The sequence below is a fragment of the Scyliorhinus torazame genome, chromosome 6 (assembly GCF_047496885.1).
Source record: "Scyliorhinus torazame isolate Kashiwa2021f chromosome 6, sScyTor2.1, whole genome shotgun sequence".
Taxonomy (NCBI): domain Eukaryota; kingdom Metazoa; phylum Chordata; class Chondrichthyes; order Carcharhiniformes; family Scyliorhinidae; genus Scyliorhinus; species Scyliorhinus torazame.
In genome coordinates, this window is record NC_092712.1 from 18,503,328 (window position 1) to 18,517,529 (window position 14,202).

The following is a 14,202-nucleotide window of genomic DNA, read 5'->3' on the forward strand; positions in this document are numbered from 1 at the left end:
GTTTTGTCATTTCATTCTGCCACTAGAAGGTATGAGCTTGATCTGGACTACAATTCAGAAATCCAGACCATTGGAAGCTGATCTCTTGCTGTTGGATAACAGTACCAAGACATGCCCAGTAGTAGATTTCATAAATCCTGTGAGATGATATAACTGAGGTTACTGCTGAAGCAGCACCAACAGACTTTATCCAGAATTCATGGCAGGAACATTGCTGCCCATCAACCTGTACAGAATAGTGAATTTGCATAGAGCAGTCCCCCTCCCCTCCGCATAGCGTCATGTTATTTAAGGAAGACCAGTTACGGCACCTCTCAGGAAACATGTAAATTATTGTATTGTATCTGCTTCTTCCTTAATCTCATTATTAAAAATAAGCCCTAAAGAAGTCCATTCTGCCCATCTCTCATTGGGTTCCAGGCTCTGACTTTGATAAATACATTGGCTATATTTCCGTGGTGTGGCACTGCTGGTTAGAAAGGATATTAGCTCTGACAAGGTGGAATCTGTATGGGTAGAGTTGAGAAATACCAAGGGACAAAAAACATTAGTGGGTGTCATATATAGACCCCCAAATTACACTGGTGAGGTTGGGAATGGCATGTAATAAGGGATTATCGGTGACATGGGTGATTTTAATCTTCACAGATTGGGCAAATCAAATTAGCCACAATGCCGTAGAGGAGGAATTCCTGGAGTGTATATGGGATGGTTTTCTTGACCAATATGTGGAGGAACCAACTAGAGAGCAGGCCATCTTAGACTGGGTACTGTGTAATAAGAAGGGAATCATTGCCCAATCTGGCTGCACGAGACCCCTTGGGGATGAGCGACCATAACATGATAGAAATTTGTATCAAGATGGAGAGTGAAGCAGTTGATCCGGAGACTAGCGTGCTGAATCTTAATAAAGGGAACTATGAGGATATGAGGCGTTAGTTAGCCTTGATAGAATGGGGAGAGTTACTTAAAGGGAAGACAGTGGCAAACATTCAAGGAACACTTGGGGGAACTACAGCAACTGTTCATTCCTGTCTGGCACAAAAGCAAAGGGGATAAGGGGGCCAATGCATGGCTTACAAAGGAAATTAGAAATAGTATCCGATACAAGGAAGAAGCATACAGATTGGCCAAGAAATATAATGGGTCTGAGGATTGGGAGCAGTTTAGAATTCAGCAAAGAAGGACGAAGGGGAAAATACAGTACAAAAGGAAGCTTGCAGGGAACATAAAGACTGACGCTAAGAGTTTCTACGAGAAATGTAGAGATAGTCAACACGGTTTTGTGAAGGGTAGGTCGTGCCTCACAAACCTTATTGAGTTCTTTGAGAAGGTGACCAAACGGATGAGGGTAAAGCAGTTGATGTGGTGTATATGGATTTCAGTAAAGCGTTTGATAAGGTTCCCCATGGTAGGCTACTACAGAAAATACGGAGGCATGGGATTCAGGGTGATTTAGCAGTTTGGATCAGAAATTGGCTAGCTGGAAGACGACAAAAGGTGGTGGTTGATGGAAAATGTTCAGACTGGAGTCCAATTACTAGTGGTGTACCACAAGGATCTGTTTTGGGGCCACTGCTGTTTGTAATTTTTATAAATGACCTGGAGGAGGGCGTAGAAGGATGGGTGAGTAAATTTGCAGATGACACTAAAGTCGGTGGAGTTGTGGACAGTGTGGAAGGATGTTACAAGTTACAGAGGGACATAGATAAGCTGCAGTGCTGAGAGGTGGCAAATGGAGTTTAATGCAGAAAAGTGTGAGGTGATTCATTTTGGAAGGAATGACAGGAAGACAGAGTACTGGGCTAATGGTAAGATTCTTGGCAGTGTGGATGAGCAGAGAGATCTCTGTGTCCATGTACATAGATCCCTGAAAGTTGCCACCCAGGTTGAGAGGGTTGTTAAGACAGCGTGCGGTGTGTTAGCTTTTATTGGTAGAGGGATTGAGTTTCGGAGCCATGAGGTCATGTTGCAGCTGTACAAAACTCTGGTGCGGCCGCATTTGGAGTATTGCGTGAAATTCTGGTCGCCGCATTATAGGAAGGATGTGGAAGCATTGGAAAGGGTGCAGAGGAGATTTAACAGAATGTTGCCTGGTATGGAGGGAAGATCTTATGAGGAAAGGCTGAGGGACTTGAGGCTGTTTTCGTTAGAGAGAAGAAGGTTAAGAGGTGACTTAATTGAGGCATACAAGATGATCAGAAGATTGGATAGGGTGGACAGTGAGCCTTTTTCCTCGGATGGTGATGTCTAGCATGAGGAGAGATAGATATAAGACAGATGTCAGAGGTAGGTTCTTTACTCAGAGAGTAGTAAGGGCATGGAATGCCCTGCCTGCAACAGTAGTGGACTCACCAACACTAAGGGCATTCAAATGGTCATTGGATAGACATATGGACGATAAGGGAATAGTGTAGATGGGCTTTAGAGTGGTTTCACAGGTCGGTGCAACATTGAGGGACGAAGGGCCTGTACTGCGCTGTAATGTTCTACGTTGGCCCACTACAGAGAGAAACTGGGGAATGCATAATAAGGGACAAAGAAATGGCTGAGCAAGTGAATAAATACTTTGGTTCGGTCTTCACAAATGACTCAAATCAGATCCCTGAAAGGTTTAGTGAGAGGGAAGAACTGAGGGAGAGCAACATTAGTAGAAAAATGATGCCGGGAAAATTGATGGGACTGAAGGCGGATAAATCCCCAGGGCCTGAGAATCTGCATCCCAGATTGCTGAAGGTGGCGGCTCTGGAAATAGTGGATGCATTAGTGGTTATCTTCCGGGATTCTATAGACTCTGGAACTGTCCCTGCAGATTGGAGGGTAGCTCATGTCACTCTGATATTCAAAAAGGGAGGTAGAGAGAAAGCAGGGAATTATAGACCAGTAAGCCTAACATCGGTAGTGGGGAAAATGCTTGAATCCTTTATCAAGGACTTTATAGTGGAACATTTAGAAAGCAGTGGCAGGATCAGTCAGATTCAGCATGGATTTATGAAGGGAAAATCATGCTTGATAAATCTGTTGGAATTCTTTGAAGAGGTAACCAGTACAGTCGACAAGGGGGAGCCAGTTGATGTGGTATATTTGGACTTTCAGAAGGTGTTTGACAAAGTCCCGTAGAAGAGATTTTTGTGCAAAATCAAAGCGCATGGGATTGGGGGAAATGTATTGAGGTTGATAGAAAATTGGTTGGCGGAGAGGAAACAAAGACTAGGGATTAATGGGTCCTTTTCAAATTGGCAGGCAGTAACCAGTGGGGTACCACAGGGGTCGGTGCTGGGACCCCAGCTATTCACAATATATATAAATGATTTGGATGAGGGAACAAAATGTAACATCTCAAAGTTTGCAGATGATACCAAATTAGGTGGGAGGGTGAATTGTGACAAGGATGCAGGGATCCTGCAGCAAGATCTGAACAGGTTGGGCAAGTGGATAAACCAATGGCAGATGTAGTATAATTTGGATAAGTGTAAGGTTATTCATTTTGGAAGCAAAAACAGGAAGGCAGATTACTACCCGAATGGTTGTAGATTGGGAGAGGGCAGTGTGCAGCGGGACCTGGGTGTCCATGTGCACCAGTCGCTGAAGGTAAGCATGCAGGTGCAGCAGGCGGTAAAGAAGGCTAATGCTATGTTGGCCTTCATTGCAAGAGGTTTTGAGTATAGAAGCAGGGATGTGTTGCTACAATTGTACAGGGCCTTGGTGAGGCCACAATTGAAGTAGTGTGTGCAGTTTTGGTCTCCTCTGAGGAAGGATGTTCTTGCTCTCGAGGGAGTGTAGCGAAGGGATGGTGGGACTGTCATATGAGGAGTGATTGACTAGGTTGGGATTGTTCTCGCTGGAGTTCAGAAGAATGAGGGGGGATCTCACAGAGACTTATAAAATTCTAACAGGGCTAGACCGGGTAGATGCAGGGAAGATGTTACCAATGATGGGTGTGTCCAGAACCAGGGGTCAGTCTGAGGATTCAGCGTAAACCATTTCGGACAGAGATAAGGAGACATTTCTTCACCCAAAGAGTGGTGAACCTGTGGAATTCATTACCAGAAAGTAGTTGATGCTAAAACTTTGAATATATTCAAGAGACGGCTGGATGTAGCACTTGGGGAGAATGGGAGCAAAGGCCATGGGGAGAAAGCAGGATTGGGCTATTGAGTTGGATGATCAGCCATGACCGTGATGAATGGCGGAGCAGGCTCGAAGAGCCAAAAGGCCTCCTCCTGCTCCTATCTTCTATGTATCTATGTACCACTCAAATTACGAACAGTTTTCCTGGTTCCCATTTTGCCTGGAGGGGCTGGGAAGTGGATTATTGATTACACATACAAACAAGGAGCAGTACGTAGGTCCTTCATAAGATCATGGTAACCTATTCCCCCCCCCCCCCCCTCCCAAGAATCTATCCCTGCTGCATTAAAAATATTAAAAGACCATCTTTTCAGGAAGTGGGTTCCAAAGATTCTCAACCCTCAGTGAAAACATTTCACCTCATCTCCATTTTAACTGGGTGACGACCTTATTTTTAAACCGTGACCTCTAGTTCTGGATTCTTCCACAAGAGGAAATATCCTGACCCCTCAGGATCTTGCAAACAAGTCACCTCTTCCTCTTCTAAACTCCAGAGGATAGAAGCCGAACCTCTCCAGCCTTTCCTCAAGACAGCCTGCCCATTCCAGGTTGTTAGTCCAGTAAACCTTCTTTGAACTGCTTACAAAGCATTTACATCCATGCTTAAATAAGAAATGAAAATCGCTTGTCACAAGTAGGCTTCAAATGAAGTTACTGTGAAAAGTCCCTAGTCACCACATTCCAGCGCCTGTTCAGGGAGGCTGGTACGGGAATTGAACCGTGCTGCTGGCCTGCCTTGGTCTGCTTTAAAAGCCAGCTATTTAGCCCAGTGTGCTAAACCAGCCCCTCAGGTGACCAATACTGTCACAGCACTCCAGATGTTGCCTCACTAGTTCCCTGTACAACTGAAGCATAACAGTCCCTACTTCTGTATTCAACTCCCCTCAATCATAACATCTTTGTGATTCATGCAATAGGACACCCAGATCCCTCTGCACCTCCGAGTTCTGCACCTCTCACCATTTGGATAATACGTAGCTTTTTCACCAAAATGGACAATTTCACATTTGCCCATGCTGGTTTAGCACACTGGGCTAAATAGCTGGCTTGTAATGCAGAACAAGGCAGCAGTGCGGGTTCAATTCCCGTACCGGCCTCCCCGAACAGGCGCCGGAATGTGGCGACGAGGGGCTTTTCACAGTCACTTCATTGAAGCCTACTTGTGACAATAAGCGATTATTATTATATTATATTGTACACCCATTTGCTAGATCTTTGCCTTCTCATTTGTAAAAGCAAAATGCTGCCGGTGCTGAATAAACTCAGCAGGTGTGACAGCATCTGTGGAGAGGTGAATAGTCCATGAGGTGTTGTTCTGTTGCACTCTAGAGGAACAAAACCTCATCTTCCAATTAGGCACTTTACAGCCTTCTGGAATCGGCATCGAGTTCATCGACCTTAAACTGAACGTTCCCCTCCCCCCTGGGCCATCTGACACTTCTTCTCCCATTAACACATTATTCTATCTTTATGCCACTGTCAGTATTTTCCTTAGTCCTCAAATGCTACCATTAGCACTCCCCTTTGTCTTGTGTCCATGACATCTTTGTAAATCTCTCCCCACCCCATTACATTTCTTCTCCGCGCTGAAGAGTCATACACACTCATCGTTAACGGTTTCTCCACAGCTGCTGCCAGACCAGTTTATCCAGAATTTTCTGTTTTTGTTTATCTTCCAGTAGCCTCTTCATAACTCACAGAAGATAGGTCATCAGCAAATTTTGCAACCATCCCATTGACCCTTCATCCAAATCATTTCTATAAATGATAGACAGTTGAGGTTCCAGCTCTGATCTCTAGAACATCACTCATTGTATCCTGCAGACCTGAAAAAGACACATTTGTGCTTCTCCGTAACGTGAACTTTTATTTCCTGCTAGAATCTCTGATGTGGCACTTTAGCAAATGCCTTCCGAAAATCGAAGAACAGTACATCCTCAGTTACCCTTCATCCATAGAATTGTATTTTTACTCCATCATTGCTGGCCAACATCAGTTGCCTTTAGCAAAGAACTAGGAGCAGGCTGACGTATGTAAAGAACAAAATAATTGACATGATATTTTATAATGTATACTGAATAGACCGTGCCGTTTGTTAATTAATCTTCAACATCAGGACAACACTATGGGAACCAGTTGTGATCATTTTAATTTTTCCGACAAAGCACTTTTAAAACTGGGCAAGTGGAAAAAGCGAAGATTAGCAAAAAACAGCCCTGAATGCTTCGAGCAAATGCTTCGAGCAACTACAAACAAGAATCACCCATGACCGAGGTCAAGGTTTTGAAAAGAACAAAATAAACAAACCGGTGATAGTTCCGATGCCTCGGGGCTGTTATCACTCATTTGCCAGTAAATATTAGATTTCTGACTCCAGACTGCACCACTCGTGAGACTAGAGCATTATCAGACCCACATACCCAGTCAGATTCCAAGCTCTAGATACAAAGAGGCCGAGGAAAGTCATGATCTGAGGAATTAGGAGGGCAGATTATATATAAACACTTTCTGTATTTCCTAGAATTGAAATGTTTAAAATTATTTTGTTAAGATTAGATACAGGGTAACTATTCTCTCTGGAGAATAGAGAATCGACAATGCAAATAGGAATCCAGCAGGTTTCTATCAGCTCCGTCCAGGAAAGGCAGTGTTACTGATTTACCTTCTAGCCATCAGGACATATCGGTCCACAGGTGAGCCCAGGATGACATTAATGCTGCGGACAGTGTTGATATTCCGGAAGACCAGCAGCATGGGCCGTGGCAGGTCCTTTAGCACCTGGATAATCCTGTCAAAGTGGTCACTGGCCATGTTCTGCATGTAAGCCTTCTCCTCCCCCGTCAGGATGTTGGCCAGCCGAAAAGCTGCCTCCCGCATGTTGATTGGCCGTTGCATCAGGATCTCACAGAACAAGAAGTAATCTGCAGGAGAGAGGAGTTTGTGAAAGAACAGCAGAGTGAATGGAAAGGTCGACTGAAACATGCTGCCCTCTGAGATTGAGGCTGACCAACTACAGCATCACAAGAGGCTTCTTCCCAAAGAACATTCCCTTCTCCCTCAGCCCCTTACTGACTCAAAACGTTATGGACAGCGACAAAGGCACAGAACCCGTCCTCTACATTCCCAAGTGACTAGTTTTTAATGAGATCGTCGGGAGGATATTTAACATGGCAACCTCACTGCTGTTTATACAAACCTTGTTTGCATCTTTAAACTCTTCATTACAGTCCCAAGGTGCACATATGCACAAATCATTCCTAACTAGCTGGTGACAGTTCCTCTCAAATGATACAAATATACTGCTCAGGAAGGAATTGTGCACACACTTGGGAATTCCATTCCTTTTAATCCTATTGCTATCCCAACCTGTGAGTATGATGCCAATTTTTGTTACTCTTACTTATGCCCTTCATCAGTGCAAGGGGACCTCAACATCTGCTTAAATGACCTATTTTGAGTGAGATAATCAATGATACAGTTGCTCTGTACGCTTACGAGAGCACAATATTGTTCAGATTTCTTTGTTCTCATGAGAGAATGCACATCATATTCTCGGTTAGGCACAGCCTGGAAACTAATTGGCCCTGTATTGTGGATCCCACTGCACGAGGGACCTGCTGAGCAACATGCTCACATGATGAGGATTAAAGAGATCTTCATTCCTATATTCAGCCCTACACCATCCCCATCAAACACTCCCAGGACAGGTACAGCACGGGGTTAGATACAGAGTAAAGCTCCATCGACACTGTCCCCATCAAACACTCCCAGGACAGGTACAGCACGGGGTTAGATACAGAGTAAAGCTTCCTCTACACTGTCCCCATCAAACACTCCCAGGACAGGTACAGCACGGGGTTAGATACAGAGTAAAGCTCCCTCTACACTGTATCTAACCCCATGCTGTACCTGTCCTGGGAGTGTTTGATGGGGACAGTGTAGAGGGAGCTTTACTCTGTATCTAACCCCATGTTGTACCTGTCCTGGGAGTGTTTGATGGGGACAGAGTAAAGCTCCCTCTACACTGTCCCCATCAAACACTCCCAGGACAGGTACAGCATGGGGTTAGATACAGAGTAAAGCTCCCACTCCACTGTCCCATCAAACACTCCCAGGACAGGTACAGCACGGGGTTAGATACAGAGTAAAGCTCCCTCTACACTGTCCCCATCAAATACTCCCAGGACAGGTACAGCACGGGGTTAGATACAGAGTAAAGCTCCCTCTACACTGTGCCCATCAAACACTCCCAGGACAGGTACAGCACGGGGTTAGATTCAGAGTAAAGCTCCCTTTACACTGTCCCCATCAAACACTCCCAGGACAGGTACAGCACGGGGTTAGATACAGAGTAAAGCTCCCTCTACACTGTCCCCATCAAACACTCCCAGGACAGGTACAGCATGGGGTTAGATACAGAGTAAAGCTCCCTCTACACTGTCCCCATCAAACACTCCCAGGACAGGTACAGCACGGGGTTAGATACAGAGTAAAGCTCCCTCTACACTGTCCCCATCAAACACTCCCAGGACAGGTACAGCACGGGGTTAGATACAGAGTAAAGCTCCCTCTACACTGTCCCCATCAAACACTCCCAGGACAGGTACAGCACGGGGTTAGATACAGAGTAAAGCTCCCTTTACACTGTCCCCATCAAACACTCCCAGGACAGGTACAGCACGGGGTTAGATACAGAGTAAAGCTCCCTCTACACTGTCCCCATCAAACACTCCCAGGACAGGTACAGCACGGGGTTAGATACAGAGTAAAGCTCCCTCTACATTGTCCCCATCAAACACTCCCAGGACAGGTACAGCACGGGGTTAGATATAGAGGAAAGCTCCCTCTACACTGTCCCCATCAAACTCCCAGGACAGGTACAGCACGGGGTTAGATACAGAGTAAAGCTCCCTCTACACTGTCCCCATCAAACACTCCCAGGGCAGGTACAGCACAGGGTTAGATACAGAGTAAAGCTCCCTCTACACTGCCCCCATCAAACACTCCCAGGACAGGTACAGCACGGGGTTAGATACAGAGTAAAGCTCCCTCTCCACTGTCCCCGTCAAACACTCCCAGGTTAGGTACAGCATGAAGAAAGATGGTAAACCTTGAAATCGTTATGAATGTTAGCAACCTCATTCAGACAAAGAACAAAGAAATGTACAGCACAGGAACAGGCCCTTCGGCCCTCCAAGCCCGTGCCGACCATGCTGCCCGACTAAACTACAATCTTCTACACTTCCTGGGTCCGTATCCTTCTATTCCCATCCTATTCATGAATGCCCATAAGGTATGTATCATGTTTATATACTGGGAGCGAATCTTCCGATGCAGTTATGACATCGCAGTATTTGTGAGTAATATTTAATGACCATTTTTTATGAATACAAAAAGCTTGTTCACAGAACCACGGTGTTAATCGTGTCCCTCACCTTTGACCCCTAGCTCATTTGCAAATTTCTTCATAGCAGGATCATTGAGGAGGACGATGGATCGCCAGAGTTTGCAGAGGCTAATCCGGTCCCTAAGAGCAAGTACAACATCTGTTAGACACATGATCTGGGTTGGAGCATTTCTCAGTCTTATGTCTACTGCACCCCTTCTCCCACAATCTCCATTATGAAGGACAAGTGCAGCAAAGTGGTGGCAACACCATCAGCTCCAGGACCCACTCTCAACTCAACAAATATCATAATTCCTGCATCGGCCCAGGTCATAATTCCGGAATTCCATACATAAGAGCACAGTTTCTTCACCACATGAAATGCGGCGGCTCAAGATGCCAAGTCACCACCATCTTCACAGAGAGGGCATGAAATACTTGTCGTGCCAGTGACTATATGTTGTCTGATCAGTATATTTTATTTGCTTAAAATTCCTAAAGCTCCAGCAGCCTTTATCTAATTGGCCAGACTCAACATGAGCCTGAACTGTAAGTGGATTGGATTTGTTTATTGTCACGTGTACCGAGGTACAGTGAAAGGTATTCTGCATACAGACCAGACAGATCGTTCTGTACGTGAAAAGAAAATACATAATAGGGCAAACATAAAATACACAATGTAAATACATAGACTTATCTCCACAAACTTGCCCATGTGATATCAATATCTCTTTCAGGTCAGTCTGTTTTTCCTCTGGAAGGTAACTCAACAATTTATCCCAATTTTTAAGAACATACCTCAAATTAAATTGGAATTTGAGTATGTCAAATTCACAGTCATCTGGATTTGGTTCGTCACTTTGAGTTAGAATCATTAAAACCTCATCCTTTTTCTCTCCTTCCCTTTCAAAGTACCTTTTAAGCATATTCACATGGCACACTTGGTGAGTCTTCCTTCTATCTGGTGTTTGTACCACATAATTCACCTCACTTAATTTCCTTTCAATCTGTTACGGTCCACAAAACCTAGCTTTTAAATGTTCACCTACCACTGGTAACAACACTAAAACTTTATTTCCAATGGCAAAACTACGAACTTTGGATTTCTTGTCCGCTACCCGTTTCATCACATTTTGTGAACCTTGTAAATGTTGTCTAGCCAATTCACCTGCTCTATTTAATCGTTCCCTAAAATTTGACACGTAATCCAACAATGTAATTTCTGATTTCTCACTCACCAATTTTTCCTCAATCAATTTAAGTGGTCCTCTTACCTCATGACCAAACATTAGTTCAAAAGGACTGAATTTGGTAGACTCATTAGGTGCATCCCTAATTGCAAACAGTATGAATGGAATTCCTTTATCCCAATCCTCTGGATAATCTTGACAATAAGCCCTCAACATTGTCTTTAATGTCTGATGCCACCTTTCTAACGCTCACTGCGATTCTGGGTGGTACGCAGTTGATTTAAATTGTTTTATTCCTAAGCTATCCATAACATCTTTGAATAACTTTGAAGTAAAATTTGTTCCTTGATCCGATTGAATTTCTGTGGATCGTCCATATCTAGTAAAGAATTTAAGTAATTCCACCACAATCTTTATAGCTGTAATATTACGTTCTGGAATGGCCTCTGGAAACCTAGTAGACACATCCATTACAGTCAAAAGGTATTGATTCCCACTGTTTGTTTTAGGAAGTGGTCCTACACAATCGATCAGGACCCTTGTAAAAGGTTCCGCAAAGGCTGGAATGGGTATTAAGGGTGCTGGTTTTATCACTGCTTGCGGTTTCCCTATCACTTGACATGTGTAACATGATTGACAAAATTTGACTACATCTTTATGTAGTCCAGGCCAATAAAAATGTTTCTGGATTTTAGCTTGAGTTTTCCTTATTCCCAAATGACCTCCCACTGGTACTTCATGTGCAAATCGCAACACCTCCTTTCTACCCCTAACGGCAATACTACTTGATGAACTTCTGCCCACTTCTCATCCGCCTGCATGTGTACAGGTCTCCATTTTCTCATTAAGACATCACTTGTACGGTAATAACACTCTTGTATACACTCAGATTCCTCTTCCATGTATGCTTTCTGATATATCCGTTTTATTTCTACATCTTTCTGTTGTAACTCCGCCAATTTTCCTGAACTAAAAATATCCGCCTCATCCTCCAGCTGTTCTTGTTCTTTTTCAACCATCTGATCAAAAATCGTTTCTGATAATTGCACTTCAACTTCATCTTAGAACATAGAACATAGAAAATACAGCACAGAACAGGCCCTTCGGCCCACGATGTTGTGCCGAACCTTTGTCCTAGATTAATCATAGATTATCATTGAATTTACAGTGCAGAAGGAGGCCATTCGGCCCTTTGAGTCTGCACCGGCTCTTGGAAAGAGCACCCTACCCAAACTCAACACCTTCACCCAACACCAAGGGCAATTTGGACATTAAGGGCAATTTATCATTGGCCAATTCACCTAACCTGCACATCTTTGGATTGTGGGAGGAAACCGGAGCACCCGGAGGAAACCCACGCAGACACGGGGAGGACGTGCAGACTCCGCACAGTCAGTGACCCAAGCCGGAATCGAACCTGGGACCCTGGAGCTGTGAAGCAATTGTGCTATCCACAATGCTACCGTGCTGCCCTTGAGAACAAATAAATCTACACTATATCATTTTACCGTAATCCATGTACCGATCCAATAGCTGCTTGAAGGTCCCTAATGTTTCCGACTCAACTACTTCCACAGGCAGTGCATTCCATGCCCCCACTACTCTCTGGGTAAAGAACCTACCTCTGATATCCCTCCTATATCTTCCACCTTTCACCTTAAATTTATGTCCCCTTGTAATGGTTTGTTCCACCCGGGGAAAAAGTCTCTGACTGTCTACTCTATCTATTCCCCTGATCATCTTATAAACCTCTATCAAGTCGCCCCTCATCCTTCTCCGTTCTAATGAGAAAAGGCCTAGCACCCTCAACCTTTCCTCGTAAGACCTACTCTCCATTCCAGGCAACATCCTGGTAAATCTTCTTTGCACCTTTTCCAAAGCTTCCACATCCTTCCTAAAATGAGGCGACCAGAACTGTACACAGTACTCCAAATGTGGCCTTACCAAAGTTTTGTACAGCTGCATCATCACCTCACGGCTCTTAAATTCAATCCCTCTGTTAATGAACGCGAGCACACCATAGGCCTTCTTCACAGCTCTATCCACTTGAGTGGCAACTTTCAAAGATGTATGAACATAGACCCCAAGATCTCTCTGCTCCTCCACATTGCCAAGAACTCTACCGTTAACCCTGTATTCCGCATTCATATTTGTCCTTCCAAAATGGACAACCTCACACTTTTCAGGGTTAAACTCCATCTGCCACTTCTCAGCCCAGCTCTGCATCCTATCTATGTCTCTTTGCAGCCGACAACAGCCCTCCTTACTATCTTCACTCTTTGATTTCTCCTCTTGTCTTAACATGTGACTTAATGACCTTGTTACTACACAATCCGGACAAATCCCAGGATATTCGTCCTTCAACACTTCAGTTGCCTGATTTTCAACTGGCTTATCAACCACAGTAGGCATCATTCCCACCTGCGATCCAGCTATATCATTACCCAAGATAAACTGTATTCCTGGACAAGGTAGTTTCTCTACTACCACTTCACCACTCTTCATTGGATGATCCAACCTTACCTTATATAATGGAACACTACTCCCCTCACTCTGAATTCCACATATTACCACCTTTTCTGGCAACATTCTTCCCAAACTACATAACTCCTCATCTCTTACTCTTAAAGATTGACTAGCTCCCGTATCTCTTAAAATTGTGACTTCTTTACCTGCTCTTCCTGATATACATGAGTAAACTTTACTCATACAAGTAAATTCTTTAAAGAGATCTGGCACCTTCTTATCAATCACCTCTTGATCAGGCTGTACAATCTTTTGTCCCTCCTTTGCTTCACTTGGGCTTTCCTTTACCACTTTAACAAACGCCACTGTCTTATCCTGTTTTACCACATCAGCCTTCCCAGTGCTTTTCTTCAACCACCAACACTGACTTTACATGGCCTAGTTTATTACAGTGAAAACATTTGGAACTTTTCATTTCTTTTCCACCATCCTGGATTTCTTTTTAAATCTGAGGTACCCTCTCCTTATTATCTCCCATCAGTCACCTTTACCACTTGAGTATATCTCATGTCCCCAGTTTCTATCCCTCAGGCTGAAACTGATGTTGGAAACCAAACTTTGATTTATGAACTAATTCATAATCATCTGCCATTTCTGTTGCTAATCTCGCAGTTTTAACCCTCTGCTCTTCCACGTGTTCTCACTACATCAGGAATTGAACTTTTAACCTCCTCCAAAAGTATAATTTCTCGGAGAGCTTCATATGTTTGGTCTATTTTCAAACCCTTATCCACCTATCAAAATTACTCTGTTCGATCCTTTCAAACTCCATGTATGTTTGACCAAATTCTTTCCTTAAATTTCTAAACCTTTGTCTGTAGGCTTCTGGCACTAGCTCATACGCACTTAAGATGGATTTTTTCACCTCCTCATACGACTCAAGTTACTGCCTCTGATAGTGATGCAAACACTTCACTAGCCCTACCTACCAGCTTTGTTTGAATCAGTAATATCCACATGTCCTGTGGC

At 44.0% G+C, this 14,202-nt stretch overlaps 1 protein-coding gene across 1 annotated transcript in view; it reads right to left on the reverse strand.

The window, feature by feature from the left end:
- adck5 (aarF domain containing kinase 5) overlaps nt 1-14,202 on the reverse strand; it is a 275,480-nt gene that overhangs the window by 870 nt on the left and 260,408 nt on the right. Inside the window, exons 12-13 of the mRNA XM_072507984.1 lie at nt 9,567-9,658; nt 6,794-7,052 (exon numbers count right to left, since the gene is read on the reverse strand). Of these exons, the coding sequence (XP_072364085.1) occupies nt 6,794-7,052; nt 9,567-9,658 (351 nt within the window). The remainder of the gene's footprint in view (nt 1-6,793; nt 7,053-9,566; nt 9,659-14,202) is intronic.